This window comes from Anolis sagrei, chromosome 2, assembly GCF_037176765.1.
Source record: "Anolis sagrei isolate rAnoSag1 chromosome 2, rAnoSag1.mat, whole genome shotgun sequence".
NCBI classification, from domain to species: Eukaryota; Metazoa; Chordata; class Lepidosauria; order Squamata; family Dactyloidae; genus Anolis; species Anolis sagrei.
Genome location: NC_090022.1, coordinates 177,467,276 through 177,487,367, shown reverse-complemented (window position 1 = coordinate 177,487,367; position 20,092 = coordinate 177,467,276). Strand labels below are relative to the sequence as shown.

At 43.4% G+C, this 20,092-nt stretch overlaps 1 protein-coding gene across 8 annotated transcripts in view; it reads right to left on the bottom strand.

The window, feature by feature from the left end:
* Positions 1-8,465: 8,465 nt before the first annotated feature.
* Positions 8,466-20,092, bottom strand: part of ATP2B3 (ATPase plasma membrane Ca2+ transporting 3) — a 210,096-nt gene continuing 198,469 nt past the window's right edge. For 5 of the 8 annotated variants that reach the window (XM_060763169.2, XM_060763177.2, XM_060763171.2 and 2 more), the window contains one exon: positions 8,466-9,539. In XM_060763169.2, coding sequence (XP_060619152.2) covers positions 9,216-9,539 — 324 coding nt within the window. In that variant the 3' untranslated portion in view covers positions 8,466-9,215. The remainder of the gene's footprint in view (positions 9,540-20,092) is intronic. The other 3 variants (XM_060763174.2, XM_060763175.2, XM_060763176.2) reach the window with 1 other exon arrangement.

Sequence of the window (20,092 nt, the reverse complement as noted above, 5' to 3'; positions counted from 1 at the left end):
TCACATTTGCATGTTTTTGAACGGCTAGGTTGGCAGAAGCTGGGGCTAAATGCAGGAGCTCACACTGCTCCCTAGATTTAAACCTGTGACCATTTGGTTAGCAAGTTCAGCAGCTCAGCGGTTTAACCCATTGCGCCACCAGGGGCTCTGTGTTAGTCATATTTTTGCATAAGAGATCAATAACTAAATCATGACCCTCACTACCTCTGAGGATGCTTGCCATAGATGCAGGCGAAGCATCAGGAGAGAATGCCTCTAGAACATGGCCATATAGCCCGAAAAAACATACAACAACCCAGTAAATCATGACTTACCACCCTCATTTTTTTTGTTTGTTTCTTTCATCTCTTTTAGTCATTTTCTGATTCAGGCCATGAACAAGCTTTGGATATAAAAAGAAGCTATTGTTTAAACAAGTCACAGCAAACCTCAGTTTCACAGTGTGGCTTGTAACTGATTAGAAAAAGTCTCTTATTAGCAGCAGCAGACTTCTATATCACAGCAAATCCCAATAAATCAAACCACATCTTGGTGTGATATACAAACATCATTGAGTGAGATCACGAGCTCATCTAGTTCATTGTTTCCCATTCTGCCAGTGGCATAACTGGATTTTAATATATTGTCGAAGGCATTCATGGCCGGAATCACTAGGTGGTTGTAGGTTTTTTGGGCTGTATGGCCATGTTCTAGAAGCATTGTCTCCTGATGTTTCATCTGCATCTATGGCAGGCATCCTCAGAGGTTGTGAGGATTTTAATGAGTTGTTTTCCCCAGTCCTTCTGGAGATGGCAGAGATTGAACATGGAGAATTTGGCAGGCACAACATGGGTTCTGTCACCAAGCTACTATCATCTCTGATAAAAGTCTGCCAAATGAGGCATAGGTTTGTTATTATTATATGGTAGGGCTACCTGTGGTAGGTGTAGGAGCCTATGGGATTATCCAGCATTGCATAATCTGTCCAAAATGTCCCCAGGAAAAAAAATCAAGAGCTGGCATTCTGTTGATGTCCAGCCCATGGATAAGGAGCACTTGTGCATTTGGTTGTACTTTGGTCTACGTCAGTGTTTCTCAACCTGGGGTCCGGAGAGGGTTTCAGAGGGGTCTCCAAAGACCACCAGAAAACATATTATTTCTGATGGTCTTAGGACCCCCTTTGGCAGAAAAGGCTAAAGATTTCTCTGCCTGTCCTTTTCTTCCTATTTGGAAATAGAGGGTGAATCATCCCACCAAAAGCTCTCATCTGGGATGATTGGCTGGCCTTTCAGCCAAGGGGAGAGCTGTTTCTGAGATTCCATGCAGGGAGGGGAGAGCAGGTGTGATCAGCGCATAGCAGCGTGGTGTGCATGTGCGGGCAAGGGAGAGCGTGCGAGGTTGGAGGGAGGCTCATGCCAGTGAGTCCCTTCAAGGCATGGGGGTTCTATGTGGGAAGTCTTACCCAATTCTATCATTGGTGGGATTCAGAATGCTCTTTTGTAGGTAAACTATAAATCCCAGCAATTACAACTCCCAAATATCAAGGTACATTTCCCCCAAACTCCACCAGTGTTCAAATTTGGGAATATTCAGTATTTGTGCTAAGTTTGTTCCAGATCTATCATTGTTCGAGTTCACGGTGCTCTCTGGATGTTGGTGATATAGAACTCCCAAACTCAAGGTCAATGCCAACCAAACCCTTCTAGGATTTTCTGTTGGTCATGGGAGTTCTGTGTGCCAAGTTTGGTTCAGTTCCATCATTGGTGGAGTTCAGAATGCTCTTTGATTGTAAGTTAATTATAAATCCCAGCAACTATAACTCCCAAATGACAAAATCAGTCTCACCCCCCCGCAACCCAATTTTTGGTATTTGTGCCAAATTTGGTCCAGTAAATGAAAATCCACCCTCCATATCAGATATTTACATTATGCTTCATTACAGCAGCAAAATTGCAGTTATGAAGAAGCAACAAAAATAATTTTGTGGTTGGGGATCACCACAATATGAGGAGCAATATTAAGGGGTCGCAGCATTAGGAAGGTTGAGAAACACTGGTCTACGTCGTCATGTTCATATTCACCTGAAGGTTGTAAAAGCAGAATTGAATGTGAAATGACATTGCACGTGTTCAGCTGGTAAGGCAATACAGCAATGCACACCTGCATGAGTTATCACACCTTGCCCATGCAGATGTGGATTGAACATTGCAGTAGTGCATTTCACGTGTTTCCTCATTGGTTTGCATAGCACTGCAATTCAGTGATGCACATTAAATTTGTGATTGTATATTGAATCCTATTACATGTAAGCCATGAGGATTTTTTTGCCATGGCGAAAGGGTGGAAAAGATGTGCATATAGGCAGTCACCAGGTTATAAACAAAATAGGTTCTGTAGGTTTGTTCTTAAGTTGAATGTATATGTAAGTCAGAAGAGGCACTTTTTAAAGTATATTTCCAGAGATAGATAGATGGATGGATGGATAAATATAAGCTTTGGATAGCATGAGGAAGGGTTAACACCTCTGTGCTATTTGTTTTGCTGTCTGTGATCTGTTCAGAAGATTTCACCTCCATTTCCGTCCCTGTGAGAATTGGATTTTGAATAATTTGGCTTGCTGTGGAAACAAGGATTGGAGAGAAAGCTTCAGTGGAGGCACCTTTCCCCCATGATATCTCTTTCAGGAGTGAACTTCTCTTCCGAGGGGTAGATTTTTCTCACTTTATATTGTCTCAGATCCGTTGTTAACTAGGAGTTGTTTGTAAATTGGATGTTTGTAACTCAGGGACCTCCTGTATAGCATTGTGACTGTATTTTGCTCAACACCCAGTCATTGATGTGTATTGCGCAACACTGATTTCTGTATGGGGGTTGTGTGGTGCTGGCAGAGCCTGGGGATATTTGGGCAACACTGGATATATATATATATATATAATATCTCCACAGTGTTGCCCAAATACATTCAAGTTTGATGGACTGTTGTGCCCATGAAAATAACTTAGAAAGCTGGAAGTCTATTTCCAGTTTTGGGTTCCTTCCAAAATGTTCCATAAAGGTAAAGGTTTTCCCTTGACATTAAGTCTAGTCATGTCCGACTCTGGGGGGTGGTGTTCATTTCCATTTTTAAGCTGAAGAACCGGCCTTGTCCATAGACGTCTCCTAGGTCATGTGGCCAACATGACTGCATGGAGCACTGTTACCTTTCTGCTGAAGCAGTACCTATTGATCTACTCACATTTGCATGTTTACAAACTGCTAAGTTGGCAGAAGCTGGGGCTAACAGCAGGAGCTCACCCCGCTACCTGGATATGAACTACTGACCTTTTGGTCAGCAAATTCAGCAGATCAGTGGTTTAACTTACTGTGTCACCGGGGGCTCCCAAAATGTTCCATACTTCAAATTGGAAATTGCTATGACTGGTGGCTTCCAAGAGAGCTATTCAATTTTCTTTGTACAGGGTGCAGCAGCATAACTTCCTTTTTCCAAAACTTAATAAAACCCATTGTATGAATTAGATTTTTTTTTATAATGTAGGCGCATCCCTAAAGTTTTGTTTTACATAGTTTTGAAGGTCAAATTAGGTAGGTGACGTCCCCCATTCTCCATACACTGAGTAAACCGATTTCTGGTGTTTTTCATGACTCTTGCCAGCATAGCAGGCGTTATGTTGGCAATTTCTTCCTGGATGTTGGTCTTCAAGTCTTGTAGGGTCCTTGGACGATTCACATAAACACGGGATTTCAAAAAACCCCATAGAAAAAAAATCACAGGGGGACAAATCTGGAGAGCGGGCCGTCCACTCCAAATCCGCTCAAAAAGTAGGTCTTAACAGCAAAAGCACGCTCCTCACTGTTCCAACGCATGATGGCGACTGAACTGTGTCAGGACAACTGTATACTTCCGCCTCTTGAACAAGACCACTAGTGTTCCACTACGTCTTCAACCAACTGAATGGCACGCATTTTAAAAAAGGAAGTTATGCTTCTGCACCGTGTATTTTGGACCAAAGGATCTCATGAACTTGGGTGATTACAAGCTGCAAAAACCGAGAAGGGGGCAACATTTGGTTCCAAGGCACCCCTTGCCTAAGCCATCTATATAAAGGCAGCACATTCTGTGGATGAACATATTAATGTGGAGATCTTGTTGCTAATACAGTTTGGAGAGTAGTCCAGTCTTTGGTTGGAAGGTGAGCTCAACTTATGTAGGGCCAGATAGTTTTAGCTTGCTGCCATTGTGATTCGGGGATGGCCCCTTCAGAGGCGACGCTAGGAAATTTTCAACGGTAAGCAAACAGTATTTTGCCCCCCCCCCCAACCAATCACTGATATATATTTTCTGTTCGTCGTGGGAGTTCTGTGTGCCATATTTCGTTCAATTCCATCATTGGTGGAGTTCAGAATGCTCTTTGATTGTAGGTGAACTATGCATCCCAGTAACTATAACTCGCATATGTCCCCCAAGAGCGCCTCAAGAGCGCCCCTGGGCAAAATCAACTATACTGCAAATGCTTACTTTGCGTAATGGATTGAGCCGCCCCTGGGCCCCTTCCACGTGGACAAATGTACAAGCACTTTTTAAACTCATTTATTATTTTTTTTCTTTAAAAAAACCCTTCATCCTCTCCCTTTTAAACTATGGTGTAGAAAAAAAAGGTCCCCCACAAGAGCAGATTTCTCCCCCCTCCCTCTTCGCGTGAATGTCCTTCCCGCCCTCCCATTCACTGTGAAATAGCAGATGGCTGGCGAGTTTGTACAGCAGCAAAGTGAACTTTTGCTTTTGTTCAAATGTTATTTTTAAATATATATATATAATATTTGTTTCTATCAATAGTATCTACAATATCGAATGAAGAGAAGCCCAGGCTGCGACTAAACGTTTTCTTTGCCCCCCCACCCCTTTCCCGCGTCTCTTTTCCCTGAAAACTAAACTCTTCAGATTTGGGATTTTATTTTCTTCCTTAAACACTCAAGATGAGGAAAAAGAAACTTTTCTCTCTCTTTTTTTCCTTTTTGTTGTTTTTCTTGGAAAGAAACAATGGCGACAAAAAGATTTACAGATGGGTTTGGCATTTGCCCTTCCGGAGAAGGGATGGCTTTTCTGACAGTGCTGCAGCTGGTATTTTCAAGCAGGTTTGCCCCAGGAAAATGCAGAGCGTGTTCCGCAGAAATCATGCAAGGTGGCTTTTAGCCATGGTTTAGTACACGGAGAAAGCTGAGACTACCAGGAATTGAAGTGGCCTCATCTCTGCAGTCAGAATAAGAATCGCACCCTTATTGCCTGACTTTTGCCCTACCCACTTCGGACCAATAGGATCTACTAATTCATTGTCACCTGTGAAAAAATCAGAAATAATTTTGGCTGCGTCCCCGTAGCCTTGCATTTGAGAGCAAGGAAACACTACCAAAATCTTCAACATAATGTTCCTCAACATAGTAGTCTATGGACCTGTGCCAGCCCATCTGTGGAGAATTCCCAGGGAAGAAAGAGACCATTTCAGCCAAAGGACATAAATATAGTAACTTTTTTTGGTGTTTTTTTTTGTCATGTCAGGAGTGACTCCTGGTGTGAGAGAATTGGCCGTCTGCAAGGACGTTGCCCAGGGGACGCCTGGATGATTTGATGTTTTTATCATCCCGGTGGGAGGCTTCTCTCATGTCCCCGCATGAGGAGCTGGAGCTGATAGAGGGAGCTCATCCGCCTCTCCCCGGATTCGAAACTGCGACCTGTCCGTCTTCAGTCCTGCTGGCACAGGGGTTGAACCCACTGCGCCACCGGGGGCTCCAATATATAGTAATTGATTCCCTGGCACATTGGGAAAACACTCAACCTTCCACATCAGGACCTTAAGAATCACTGTTCTAAAAACTTGATGGCTTTGTCTGTTCAGTTCTTTGAGCCTGTGCCTAATCCTAGGTCTTGACTTGAGTGAGGCCTACACTATGTCAACCACTGTGGAGTGTCATTGATATTTTGGAACTCCTTGAGGGTTATTTATGAGAAAATTGATGCAACTTTTGGTTGATGCGACTTGGTGACTTGCCCTTGAAGACAGAGGGATTGATAAAAGCCACTTTGGGTGGATGGAAACAATTCTCCATGCTTGGAAATTAAGAGGATTTCAAAACTCTTCCTGTCCAAGTAGTAACCCTGCGCCAAAACACTGGCCTGTCATTGGGCCAAAAGCCTCAACCTCTCTATGTGTCCCTACAATGTCACTTTCCCTGGCTTAATATGCATCAGACTGAAGGGTCTTAAATATGAGGGTTGAATAAAAAGTAATGCCTCCACCTTCGTAACTCCTCAACAGACAGCAGTACTCGTATGCGGCAGGTACAGGCTTGTTCAGTAGAGTCTCCTCTACAGTTACATTTTGGAGGGAAGCCTTAGCATTGAACGGTTGTGTTCTTAAAGTGCGAAGTATGGAACCCAGTGCAGACTGTCAGTAATGTGCAGTCATTGAATTCTTGACAGCAGAAGATGTCACCCCAAAGGAGATTTATCAGAGAATGCAAGCTGTTTATTGTGATTGTTTTGATGTGAGTGCATCAGGGGCAAGTAAGTTTAAAGATGTTGAGGTGACACCTTCTGCTGTCAAGAATCCAATGACTGCACATTGCTTAAGTTGCATTGACCGACCATCTGTGCAGGGTTCCATACTTCGCACTTTAACAACACAACCGTTCAATGCTAAGGCTCCCCGCCAAAATGGACTTGTAGAGGAGAGTCTACTGAACAAGCCAGTACCTGCCGCATACCAGTACTGCCATCTGTTGAGGAGTTACGAAGGTGGAGGCATTACTTTTCATTCAATCCTCGTATATGAGGGCTACTTATGATGGAGTATCAAACTCAACGACTAGGAAGATCCTCATTCCACCATGAAGTTTATTTGGAGTCCTATAGCAAATCAAGTATTTGCTTTCTCTCACAGAACTGTTGGATCACATGGAATCACTCCTTGCAAACTACCCTAAGATCCTTGGAAGAAGGGCGGGATAGAAATAAATAAATAAATAAATAAATAAATAAATAAATAAATAAAGCACATGCTTCATGGCGCTACTGGTAGATCTGTGTAACATGAGCCAGGAACATCTCCAGTTCAGCTGCCGCTACTTTTTGCTGTCTCCAAAACTGCCTTGTCTATTGTGGTGAAAGAGATAGGAAGTACAAATGGGATGCACTCCTTGATCGGAAAATCCTCCCAATAGACTGTTTAACTTTACAGGAATGCACAAAAGCCCAACAGCATTTGCTCATCTCAGTAAGACTTGTACGGGAGAAATCCCAATAGGTTGTGCTCCACTAATTCAATGCCACCCTCTCCCACTCTGCCCTTCCTTGCTTCAGATGGGTGCCTCATCTTACTTACGCAGGGCCTTCAGTGGAGGTTTCCTGCTTGTGGGAATTGCTGGGGCTGAACTGGGATATGCAGGCTCACAATAGATATGACTAAAAAAAAATAGCAATGGTAAATCAGCTGTAAAAAAAGGGGTCTTTGAGAGTCGGTGCTATCCTCCCAGAACCTTGTGTCTCCCAGCCCAGAGTCTTCATGTACCGTGATTGAGTCAGGAGGAAGGAATCCTCCCAAAAAGTGCAAAAAAAGGGCATTTTGAAGGCGTGGTAACATGATTGAACTCTGGAATCTGGTTGAGTATAAATTGATGTGATTAAGTCAAAGGGCGGAAAAATTCCCATAGGAAGGATGGCCCGGGGGCCTTCTTCAAACACTGCCTTCTCGCTTTCAAATTCCAGCATTTACGACCATTTTGGAAGTGAAAAATAGGATTCTGAGAAATACACCTTTTTGCCAGATCCCAGGTTACTTGATGGAGAATAGACTAACGGTCTGAGTGAGTAACCTCAAATAACAGAAAATGTGTTTCCTTCTTTTAGTGTGTAAAGAATCCCTCCTAAGATAGAACAGCTTTCTTCTGATGCCAACCTCCTTCTAAAGCAGTGGTTCTCAACCTGTGGGTCTCCAGACATTTTGGCCTTCAACTCCCAGAAATCCTAACAGCTGGGAGTGGTTCTCAACCAATTTAGTGTAATGGTTCTCAACCTGTGGGTGCCCAGATGTTTTGGCCTTCAACTCCCCAAAATCCTAACAGCTTGGATTTCTGGGAGTTGTAGGCCAAAACATCTGGGCGCCCGCAGGTTGAGAACCACTGCCCTAAATGCTCCGGCTCAGATATTTCTTGGAAGTTTGGTTCAAATTACGAGCTAGAGGAAGCATTTGGATTTCAGCATTTCACTGACAAGGAAACACTTTTTATATGAGGGATGGTGTCCCATTGTTTCTGGACAATTGTCTGAAAAGGCTGCTGCAACAAAACTGCCTTGATTTCTGCATCTGTGCCCAACAATGCTTCTGCCTCGTAGGTTATTCAGCCACTGCCCCACATTCAGGTCTCCCCCACCCCCAATAGGAAATAACCCCTTCTCTTTTCCCGGCAAACCCTGATATAAAATACAAGCTACAGCGAGCAATGATTTTTTTAAAAAACAAAATTGCCCCAGGCTGAAATTCCATTGGAAGGAGGGAAGAAGGGGAAAGAAGAAAGAAGGGTTTGATAACAGGCATGCGTTATGGTCAGAAGGTCCGTTAATACATCTGTCAGTTGGTATCATATATATATATTTAGGATAATAGATGTTGAGATTATTCCTCTTTTTTTTTGTTTGTTTTTTTGTTCTTTTTCCGGTGCAAATATAGTTCCTGTTTGAAACTTTGGAGAGAAAGGAAAAAACAAAACTGAAAAGAGGTCCCAGAAAGAAATCAAAGCAAACCCCCAAATGGGGGAATCATCGTCGTGGGTTTGGTGAGTGTGTTTTGTGTCCAAAGAGAAACAAAGAACAGACTAGAGAAATGGGTGGTTTTCTTTTCTTTCTTTTTTTTCCTGTACACCCTCCGGGAACTCAGCCCAAACCCTTCCTGGGTGACTCTGAAGAAAACTTGTCTCCCTTCCCTCCCCACACACGGTGCGCTTCATCCCTTTCATAGCATCCACTCAGTTTCTCTTCTTTCTTTGCCTGAGCCATCCAGTGGCGGAAACTGTGTCCATTTCTACCCCACTGAGAGAGGAAAAAGCCTCCAGCGTCAAGAGGAGAAAGGCCATCTCCTGCCCGCTTTCCTTCCTGACTCACTTAGCTAGTCCTGGCTTTCCAGGAGGAACTGGACTCTCCCTGCTGTGCACAAAGTCACGTTGACTGGTTGCATGGTGGGGTTGTGTTAGAGGGAGGTTTCCATGCTGTGGAGTGGACTGACTGGGCTGGACGAGGAGGTAGGTGTCTTGCTGACATCGGTGCTTAGGTAGATGCCGCTGTCGATGGCATTGTTGTTCTTGTTGGGGGACGGTGGGGGGCTGGCCCGGAAGCGCCGTCTCGGGGGACCCTCGCTCTCCTCCACATCTGTATCGTCAATGAGGGGGATGTTGTGGATGTAGTCGTTGATCAAGAACTCGGGCGTCGTCATGAAGTTATGGATGGAGGTCTTTGTGTCTGGCTTCTCCAGCCCTTCATAGAGTGAGCTACGGAATGCTTTCACTACGCGGATCTGCAGGGAAGGCCAAGAGGAAGGAAGGAAGGAGAGGAGAGAGAAAAAGAAAGAATGAGAGCTTGACTCGCAGCTGCTGAGCCCCATGCGAAGCCGGGTTAGCGGATCTTGCTAAATTCTTGCCCTTTGCCATCTTGTCTTGGTCAAAGCGATGGCTGAGGAAATAGGATAGGACTTTGTAGTCCCATCATTTAACTTTCTCCCTCATTTCAATTTGGACTTTGCTGGGTCCCATATGGGAGAAAAGTGGGATATAAATCAATTACATTCCAGGCCATGAGAAATAAGGCACTACAGGTCAATTGCTATCAATAGCTGTCCATGGTTCTGAAGTAGCTTTAGTCAATTAGTTCCCAGCCCTGCTAACTAAGAGTTTATGACAATGCAAGATTAGAATGGCTTTATAACAGCAGAATGGCTTCCTCAAAAGGGTGAGAATGCTAAAGTGTCCCTAGGTCCAATTAGAGAGCAGTAGATACTAGGGCTGGGCGGTTTCGTTTCGTTAATTCGTTAAAAATTCGTTATTTTTTTTATAACAAAGCGATAACGAACCATTCTGGAGCAACTTAAAAACGAAATGAATTTTTAAATTCGTTTCGTAAATGCTTCGGATTCGTTATGTATTCGTTTCGTTATCGGTTTGAGGTCGTTTCGTTATTATTTCCGCATGTCTGGGGCAAGTTTTATAGTTGTTTTTTGTTTAATTAGTGAAAAAAAAATTATAATATCACACCAACAGTCAACAACAGAGGGAGAGGGAAGCTTCAGAAGTTCCCCCTGTCCCATTTGGAGGTTTTTTAGCGTATTGCGCGGTCGCGTCCGCCATTAACGTTATTGTTTCGTATTTGTTTCGTTAAAGTTTCGTAATTTTTTTAACATTTACGAAATTTCGTAAATATCGAACTTTTTAAAAGAAAAATTTCGGAATTCTTTTAAATATCAAAACGCAAAAAAACCCAAAAAACGAATCGATTTTAGAAACAAATTTTTCCGTGGTTGCCCAGTCCTAGTAGATACCAAATAAATCAAATTATGATTAAAACTGGTCTTGCATCCATGACTGCAATATCCACAAAGTGCTTTTAACTGGATATCAAAGCTAGACTTCATCTATGCCTGCTCTAATCACTGCTTTTACCCAACTTTCACAGTTTATGACAAGCCAAAGGTTACGAATCCTAACCTAGGCTTTCATTAAACTGCTGCTTTATCAAATAGTTCTAGGACCCTTGAGTCAATGTTAGCCCACCTTCTGCTTCCTCGCTGATAATGGAAGCCCATGCTACTTTTCTTTGCTTGGACTTTATTTATATCCTATTTTTTCCCCATGGCCTGGTTATATTTTGGATATTTTAATGATTCATGGGAGATATTAATGAACAAAGGGATTGAAGGGGGAAAGGGAAGGGGTGCAAAAAGAGTCCTCACCAGCAAGGAATTAAAAATAAAACAGTCAGAGCCATAAATGGGGGGAAAGGTGAGAAATGAGAATGGTTAAATGGAATGGAGAGGTGTGGTGTTAGTTGCCAGATATATCGTACACTAGATATAAACAGTTTAGCAGCTCTGTATGGAACAGAGTGTTAAGTAAATGAGTTTAAAGTACTAGGAGGGAGAGGGCGAATTGTGTAATTCCTTTTGAAAAATCTGGAATTTTCCATTTCAGAGACCATTTGGGGGAATAGTACTTCCTACCAACTCTGAGTGCTAACTGATCTTCCATGTTGGTATCTGGATGGACATTGGCTTTTAAAATTGGCCTCTTTCTACATTTCTTCTCTGTTTATGATTATACCTCTTTGGATGGTGATTTGACACAAGCCATTTCCCCCTGACTTTCAGGGAAATCTTAAAATATTCTTACCACTCTGGTTTCAAGAGCAAGAATGGATCTGCTGCATCTTTCAAAAACAAATTGGAGAAACTGGCACAACAAATAAATGAATGGCTTTTTTTGCTGCCTTTTCCTCTTGATACGGGGAAAAACTGATCCTGCGGTGCTTCTGTGGTTTCAGATTCCCAGGATATTTTGCTCCTGTTATGGCTCTTTGGTGGCTTATAATTCCTCATTGGTGTAGAACAGGAATGGGCAAATGTTGGCTCTCCGGGTGTTTTGGACTTCAACTTCCACAATTCCTGGTCTCAGGCCCTTTCCCTTTTTTGTCATGTCAGGAGTGACTTGAGAAACTGCAAGTCGCTTCTGGTGTGAGAAAATTGGCTATCTGCAAGGACGTTGCCCAGGGGACGCCCGGATGATTTTTGATGTTTTCATCATCCTTGTGGGAGGCTTCTCTCATGTCCCCGCATGAGGAGCTGGAGCTGATAGAGGGAGCTCATCCGCCTCTCTCCGGATTTGAACCTGCGACCTGTCGGTCTTCAGTCCTGCTGGCACAAGGGTTTAACCCACTGCGCCACCGGGGGCTCCAGGAAGGGGGGCCTGAGACCAGGAATTGTGGGACTTGAAGTCCAAAACACATGGAGGGCCATGCCCAGTGGAGAAGAAGGGGGTACCTTGTGTCATACTTCTCAGGAAAGGGATTAAGAATAATCCATCTTGAAAAGTGCCCCAAACACAATAGCTGGACAAGAGATATAGGCTGCAGGCCCCGAGCAGAAGAACTGAGCAACAAGTCTAGGGAAATGCATGCATTTGAATCCCTCCATGCCATCCCATGCTTTGGTCACCCCAAATCAGCTCTTTTCTCAAAGAGCTGAGGTGGGAATACTCAACCTGAGCAGCAGACCTGGGAGGAAAAGACAAGAAAACAAATGAAACCAAACTCGAAACACAATTCAGAAGCATGCGATGAATGGCAGAAATGCTGGGTGAGATCTTCCAATCTTGTTTAGCCAATAAAAATATGGAGAAAAGGAATGGAGAGAAGATGACAAGTGAGGAACTGTGGCTTCTCATTTAATCTTCACTGGGGAAGGTTTCATAGAGTCCTAGAGTTGGAAGAGACCTCGTGGGCCATCCAGTCCAACCCCTTGCCAAGAAGCAGGAATATTGCATTCAAAGCACCCCTGACAGATGGCTATCCAGCCTCTGTTTAAAAGCTTCCAAAGAAGGAGCCTCCACCACACTCCGGGGCAGAGAGTTCCACTGCTGAATGGCTCTCACAGTCAGGAAGTTCTTCCTAATGTTCAGGTTTGAGTGGATGTTTGTCATACTTTCTGTCAGGAGAATCGGTGCTCATCGTTTTTATTCACAGCAATGACAGAAATATGGCTCTAGCATTGAAAATGGCCAAAAAAGGAGTCCTGCCTATAATCTTTGGTTTCAGACAGGTGGGAACCCCAAACCTTTTTCATTTAGCAGGTCTGGTTAAACGTATCAGACTCTCCTTTGCCAAGAAGGATCTAAAAACCTATAGAATCATAGAATCATAGAATCAAAGAGTTGGAAGAGACCTCCTGGGCCATCCAGTCCAACCCCCTGCCAAGAAGCAGGAATATTGCATTCAAATCACCCCTGACAGATGGCCATCCAGCCTCTGTTTAAAAGCTTCCAAAGAAGGAGCCTCCACCACACTCCAACGCAGAGAGTTCCACTGCTGAACGGCTCTCACAGTCAGAAAGTTCTTCCTCATGTTCAGATGGAATCTCCTCTCTTGTAGTTTGAAGCCATTGTTCCGCGTCCTAGTCTCCAAGGAAGCAGAAAACAAGCTTGCTCCCTCCTCCCTGTGGCTTCCTCTCACATATTTATACATGGCTCTTTTATACTCTTTTATACTCTTCCGTTGTGCCTTTAGAGAGAGACCATATACTTCTTTCTTGTTGTTCCTCCTATAATGTTGTCCTCGTATTGTAGTTCCCTCCACCTTTCTGAAGGCCTGTCTCCACTATTCCGTCCCCTACGAGCTTCTCCCTTACAAATTAATTTGGCTTCTCATTAAATCCATTTTTGGTAGTTTAATTCTAGATCTATGAACAGATCCACCAGACTTGATAATGGCATAACTAAGGATGGTGGGACCCAGAGTATCATCCAACCATTCAAAGTTATGAATGTCTTTTCATGTCATTTATCTATTCTTCTCAGAAGGAACTTATCCAAGCCAATGTCCAACTTATCTGGGTTTACCTATCAATAAAATACCTGGGAGATGGAATAACACTCTCTCTTAAGAGATCCCATCTTATACCACCTAAAGGTGCATGGTCCCCCAAATTCCTTCCTGGCGGGAGGGTCCTTTTTAAGTTGGGGAGGAGGGCAAGAATAACATACAAACAACCTAAGAAACAAAAGAAAATAATGATTTTACATCCTTAGTTTAGCTCTAAAACTCAGGACTAGGTCGGTGACTAGGTGGGATACAGAAATGATTACCTGTTTGTGTCAATTCTTCACGATTCAAATCGGAATTGTAAACACATCCTTTTTACCTGCCCAACATGCTGCAATGATATAATTCAAGTGAGGCTGTGATCCACCATGCTGAATGCAGCATCCTCCCTCCTTTTGATGTTTGCTTGTTGTTTTCAAATATCAGGCAAGACACGGTTATCACATGTGGGCTGCATTCACCTTGGTGGGCCAGGGGTCCATTCACATTGCACAAGCATAGTGGTATAACTCCATATCAGTGGCCATGGCTGCAATCTATGGAACCCCGGGGCTTGTAATTTGCTCAAAGCTATCCGAGGAGGAACTCTGGTCCCTTCCAAAACTATAAAGAAGTCAGCATGGTACAATGGCTGGACTGGGATTCCTGGAGACCAGGATATAAAGCCATACTCTCCAACTGCCTCAATTTGTGAGAGAATCCTGATCAATCCTCTGTCACCCAATTTTTGTGGCTGCTTTGACAGTGTCTCAATTTCTCCTGCCTCCTTCCATATTCTCCTTTGACTTTGCCTTACTTCAGGTACTGTATAAGCCCCCGGTGGCGCAGTTGGTTAAACCCCTGTGCTGACAGGACTGAAGGCCGACAGGTTGCAAGTTCAAATCCGGGGAGAGGCGGATGAGCTCCCTCTATCAGCTCCAGCTCCTCATGCGGGGACATGAGAGAAGCCTCCCATAAGGATGATAAAACATCAAATCATCCAGGCATCCCCTGGGCAACGTCCTTGCAAACGGCCAATTCTCTCACACCAGAAGCGACTTGCAGTTTCTCAAGTCGCTCCTGACACGACCAAAAAAAAAAAAAAAAAGCTACTGTATACTGAGTTCATAGTGAGAAAAGTTTGTCCTCAACTCAAAAAGGGTCATGGTGAAGGAAAGGAGGGAGAAGCATTGTAACCTTCCCAATAGACTAGTTTGCCTCTTCTAGTCATTAATACCTTTTATTTGTTTAATTAGTTTATTTAATTTATATCTTGCCTTTCTCCTAGGATGTGATTCAAGATAGCTATCAATAGAATCATAGAATCAAAGAGTTGGAAGAGACCTCATGGGCCATCCAGTCCAACCCCCTGCCAAGAAATCACCCCTGACAGATGGCCATCCAGCCTCTGTTTAAAAGCTTCCAAAGAAGGAGCCTCCACCACACTCCGGGGCAGAGAGTTCCACTGCTGAACGGCTCTCACAGTCAAGAAGTTCTTCATCATGTTCAGATGGAATCTCCTTTCTTGTAGTTTGAAGCCATTGTTCTGCGTCCTAGTCTCCAGGGAAGCAGAAAACAAGCTTGCTCCCTTCTCCCTGTGGCTTCCTCTCACATATTTATACATGGCTATCATAATGTTTACCATCTTAACCATATGTCCTGGTCTTCATCTCTGAAATGTCTGAAGATAGAGCCTTATGGATTTCATCTCAATTGTTTTGAATACGAATGCTATTTTAATGCTGTTTTAATATTTGCATATTTGTATATTTTAAATTGTATGCTGATGTTTTTATGTTAAGCCACTTTGAGTCTCCTGCAGGAGAGATAAAGCTGGGTATAAAATAAATATAATAATAATAATAATAATAATAATAATAATAATAATTTTTGTCGTGTCAGGAGTGACGTGAGAAACTGTAAGTCGCTTCTGGTGTGAGAGAATTGGTTGTCTGCAAGGACGTTGCCCAAGGGACACCCAGATGATTCGATGTTTTTATCATCCTTGTGGGAGGCTTCTCTCATGTCCCCATATGAGGAGCTGGAGCTGATAGAGGGAGCTCATCCGCCTCTCCCCGGATTTGAACCTGTGACCTGTCGGTCTTCAGTCCTGCCGGCACAGGGGTTTAACCCACTGCGCCACCGGGGGCTCCATAATAATAATAATAATAATAATATGAAATACTCTAATGGCACCAGAACTCATCTGATTTTGGAAGTTAAGCATTCCTGCTTAGTACATGGATGGAAGACTGCCAACAATTACCCAGTGCTGTGGGCTATATTTCAGAGAAAGGAGCCGGCAAAAAATCATATGAATATTCCCTATCTAACAATTCCCTATGAACTGGGTTGCATGTTTGTGCCTTCAAGTTGCAACCTCATGGATTTCATTGGGGATTTGTTGTCAAAAGCTTTCATGGCTGGAATCACTGAGTTGCTGTGAGTTTTCTGGGCTGTATGGCCATGTTCCAAAAGCATTCTCTCCTGATGTTTCGCTAACATCTATGGCAGACAGCCTCAGAGGTTGCGAGGCCTGTTGGAAACTAGGGAGCAGGCCTCACAACCTCTGAGGATGCCTGCCATAGATGCAGGCAAAATGTCAGGAGAGAATGCTTCTGGAACATGGCCATACAGCCCGAAAAACTCACAGCCACCCAATGATTCCGGCCATGAAATCTTTTGACAACAAATGCCCTATGAAATTCATGAGGTTGCAACTTGAAGGCATAAACATGCCAATCACAGTCAATCCTGGAAACCTGCCCAGTGGCTTTGATCAAGATGTACTCTCTAAGCATAAAAAACAAACTTCTTCGACTAAAGCCTGACAATACAATCTTAGGCTAAGTCAATATTTATTTATTTTTTGTCGTGTCAGGGGCGACTTGAGAAACTGCAAGTCGCTTCTGGTGTGAGAGAATTGGCTATCTGCAAGGATGTTGCCCAGGGGACGCCCAGATGATTTGATGTTTTATAATCCTTGTGGGAGGCTTCTCTCATGTCCCCGTATGAGGAGCTAAAGCTGATAGAGGGACGACGCTGGCCCTACAGTAAGGCTCACTACTGAAGACCTTACTGTAGGGCTAGCGTCATCTCATTTATAGCGGATGTATGGTGTGAACCACCCACTTTCATAAAGAAGACAAACCCTGAAGAAGGGGAAGTCCCCCGAAACAAGACAACCTCAACCCGGGGATCCTTGTCATATCATCATTTGTATTATATTTTGAACTGGATACCATTTGGACTTAATTTAGACAGTATTTGAAGATAATTTACTGTCTCAAGGACTACAAAATAACTAAGTAACATTCAGTTTTGTTTTGTGATTCATGTGCAGAGTATTTACATGCTTTATGTTAACAAAGTTCTGTTTTGATAATGCTTTGCAACTTGTATTTTGTTATTGTTCATGGATATCTGTGTTTCTTGGACATGGAGTTTAACCCACTGCGCCACCGGAGGCTCCGAATTGAACCAAAGGCACATAACAACACACCTTAGTTTGAGGATCCCATAGGATACACTCATGGCCATTAAGATGGATAGCTAACACTATAATTGGTTAATGTAGAAGGACTTCAGAGTTGGGCACGACTGCAGCATTTTCTGATTTTTGAAAGGTTGGAATTTCAAAAAGGAATGCTACCTTTTTTTTGGCCAGGGAGTGTGATGGAGGAAGAAAGGAATCAACTACAACTAGGATTTCAAAAAAGATTTATCTGTGTGCATGGCTTCTGTTTGCTTGCTGGTTTCAAGGAAACTGGCAGTGCCATTGAGCTGAGTTTCCAACCAAGCCATGGACTCAGTGTGGCAAGCTGACCTCTTGGGAAAAAGCATGTGGATGATAAAGTAAGACAGGACATGGTTTGCAGCCACCAGCACACGTAGCAAAAAGCCTGGTTGAGGGAATGCAAAAGATGTGGATGGTGGAAGCAGAGATGAGTGGGGAGGGCTTGCTCTCATGCTGAAAGAAAGGCAAGGCAAGAAATGCTTCCCGGCCTCCAACCCCAGCAATGACAGTGACTTCAGAAAAGCAAAACAGCACAAACAAACAGTGAAAAATGCCTCCAATCTCAGCCTCAGGAAAAGAAAAGAAGAAAGACCCCCATGCATTCTTGCAACAGTACGGTAAACTTTCGAGTATTGAGGCCCATCCTTGCTGTTTGGGAGAGGAGACGAGGAAAGAGGAGGTTGATGAGGAAGTCATGCGGTGCCACTGGTGCCTCCATCCATGCCTCGCAGAGCTGCCCTCTTGCCCCTGCCCTGGCCAAAAGCGGATGTTAAGACACAGAAAAAGGATGGGGAAAGGGATGAGTCAGCAGGTTGAGGTGGAAAAGCATGGGGCTAAGGGAGGGGAGCACCTTTTCTGGCCATCAAGGGAACGTAGAAATACATTATTCCGTATTCATCTGCACTAAATTCCCAAAAACGGTTGGAGGGAGGAGGGAGAAGAAAGCAAACGCCAGGGAAGGAAATGGCACTCTCCCCTCCTATGTTTCCATTACAAACACAGAGAGATTGAACAGTATTACTCAAAGACAAAGCCATGTTAGCCTGTGATATCAGGATCTTCTACATCTGAGGAAGTCTAGGAAAGCTTATGATACAACTTCTTTCTTATTTACTAAGAAGGGGAGGCGGATTTATCTCTTTTCCAATGACAAGGTATTCTTCCTGCCTGTGTGCCACTGCTTTCACCCATACAACTGCATACATCCCCCCTTTTAAAATGACAATTAATCAATGATAACTAATCTGTAATAAATAGTAGCACAGTAATAAAATGATTTATTTCATGCCCTGCCTTTTGTCCTGTATGGGACTCAAGGTGGTGTCCATCCATAGAAGCTACAGCATTTCCCACTGATCTCAATATTGTAAGCAGTAGGCATGTGCAATCCATGGTTCTAAATCGTTCTAAAAAGGAGCCCCCGATGGTACAGTGGGTTAAACCCCTGTGCCGGCAGGACTGAAGACCGACAGGTCACAGGTTCAAATCCGGGGAGAGGCGGATGAGCTCCCTCCATCAGCTCCAGCTCCTCATGTGGGGACATGGGAGAAGCCTCCTACAAGGATGATAAAACCATCAAAAATCATCCAGGCGTCCCCTGGGCAATGTCCTTGCAGACGGCCAATTCTCTCACACCAGAAGCAACTTGCAGTTTCTCAAGTCACTCCTGACACGACAAAAAAAATGGTTCTAAAGTACTTACAAACCTAAAGTTCTGGTGGTGAAAACTACGGGGCGCTGGTGCTTTGCTTCTATGGTGTTTTAGCTTCCCAGAGCTTTACTTGGATTCTGGTTGGGGATCTTACTTCACAAGCACATCATTTTGCTAATCTGGGAGTTCTGCATTTTTAATCTACGCTAATCTAAGTTCTGGTGGTGAAACTTTCAGAACTCTAACATAACTTTCAAAATTTCATTATAAATGTCAGATCCTAATAGGTTGTCATAAAAATGACCAATAATGAAACAATAATGACATTTTGAAAGTTTTGTTAGAATTCTGAAATTTTCACCACCAGAACTTTAGCAACACTGTAGAAGCAAAGCACCAGCGCCCCCTAGTTTTCAAAACCAGAACTTTAGTTTTGTAAGTACTTTAGAACCATGGATTGCACATGCCTAGTAAGAAGATATATAGGGTGGGAGTGTCAGTCTTGTGATTAATACAATCATAGATTTGCACTGTTTCCATTTTTCATGATCCTGATGATGGTGTTCCTAACGGATTGAATCTTTAGGGAAATGCATAATGACAACTTCCCAGAGCTTTACTTGGATTCTGGTTGGGGATCTTACTTCACAAGCTAATCTGGGAGTTCTGCATTTCTAATCTACGCTCATCCTTGAGTTAGGTTTCCCAAATGTTTGGTGAGACCAACTACGAGTTTTCAAAGTATGCTTTCCAAAGGTCAGCCATCTCATACAATGGACACTACTGATACAGCCAGTATGCTAAGTGCTTCTTTGTGAGACTTCAAAGTAGCAGCCAATGGAACAGCTTGATCTTGCCTAGAGAGGAAATTATTGTTGAGATATATTCTAAAAATAGCTGGAGTTGGTTCTTTCCTTACTTGCCTACTTTATTATGGTGACGGGGTTTTCTGGGAAGCCAAGTTGCATCAGATAATTGCATGTGATGCTAAAGTTCCCATGAATAAGCGGAAAGTAGCAGTGATGGGATGAAGGTGGGTGAAGGGAGGAAAGGAATCTGGAAGCAAGGAGAGGGGAGGGAAAGATTTTTTTTTCCAAACTTTACTCTTTGTTTTCATTTTTTTAAAAACACTACAAGAAATCCCCAGCTGACAGCGAGATGGCTCCATCCATGACTTCTTGCCAGCTGCAAAGGGAAAAGAACAGGGGAAGGGTATTTGTATAGGAAAAGTGCACAGGAAAGGGACTAAAAAGAGAGGGAGTTCATTTCAGGCTCCAGTGAGAAAGGATTCTGAATGGTCTAGTAAATATGGGAAAGAAGCCAGAACTGCAAATTTGAT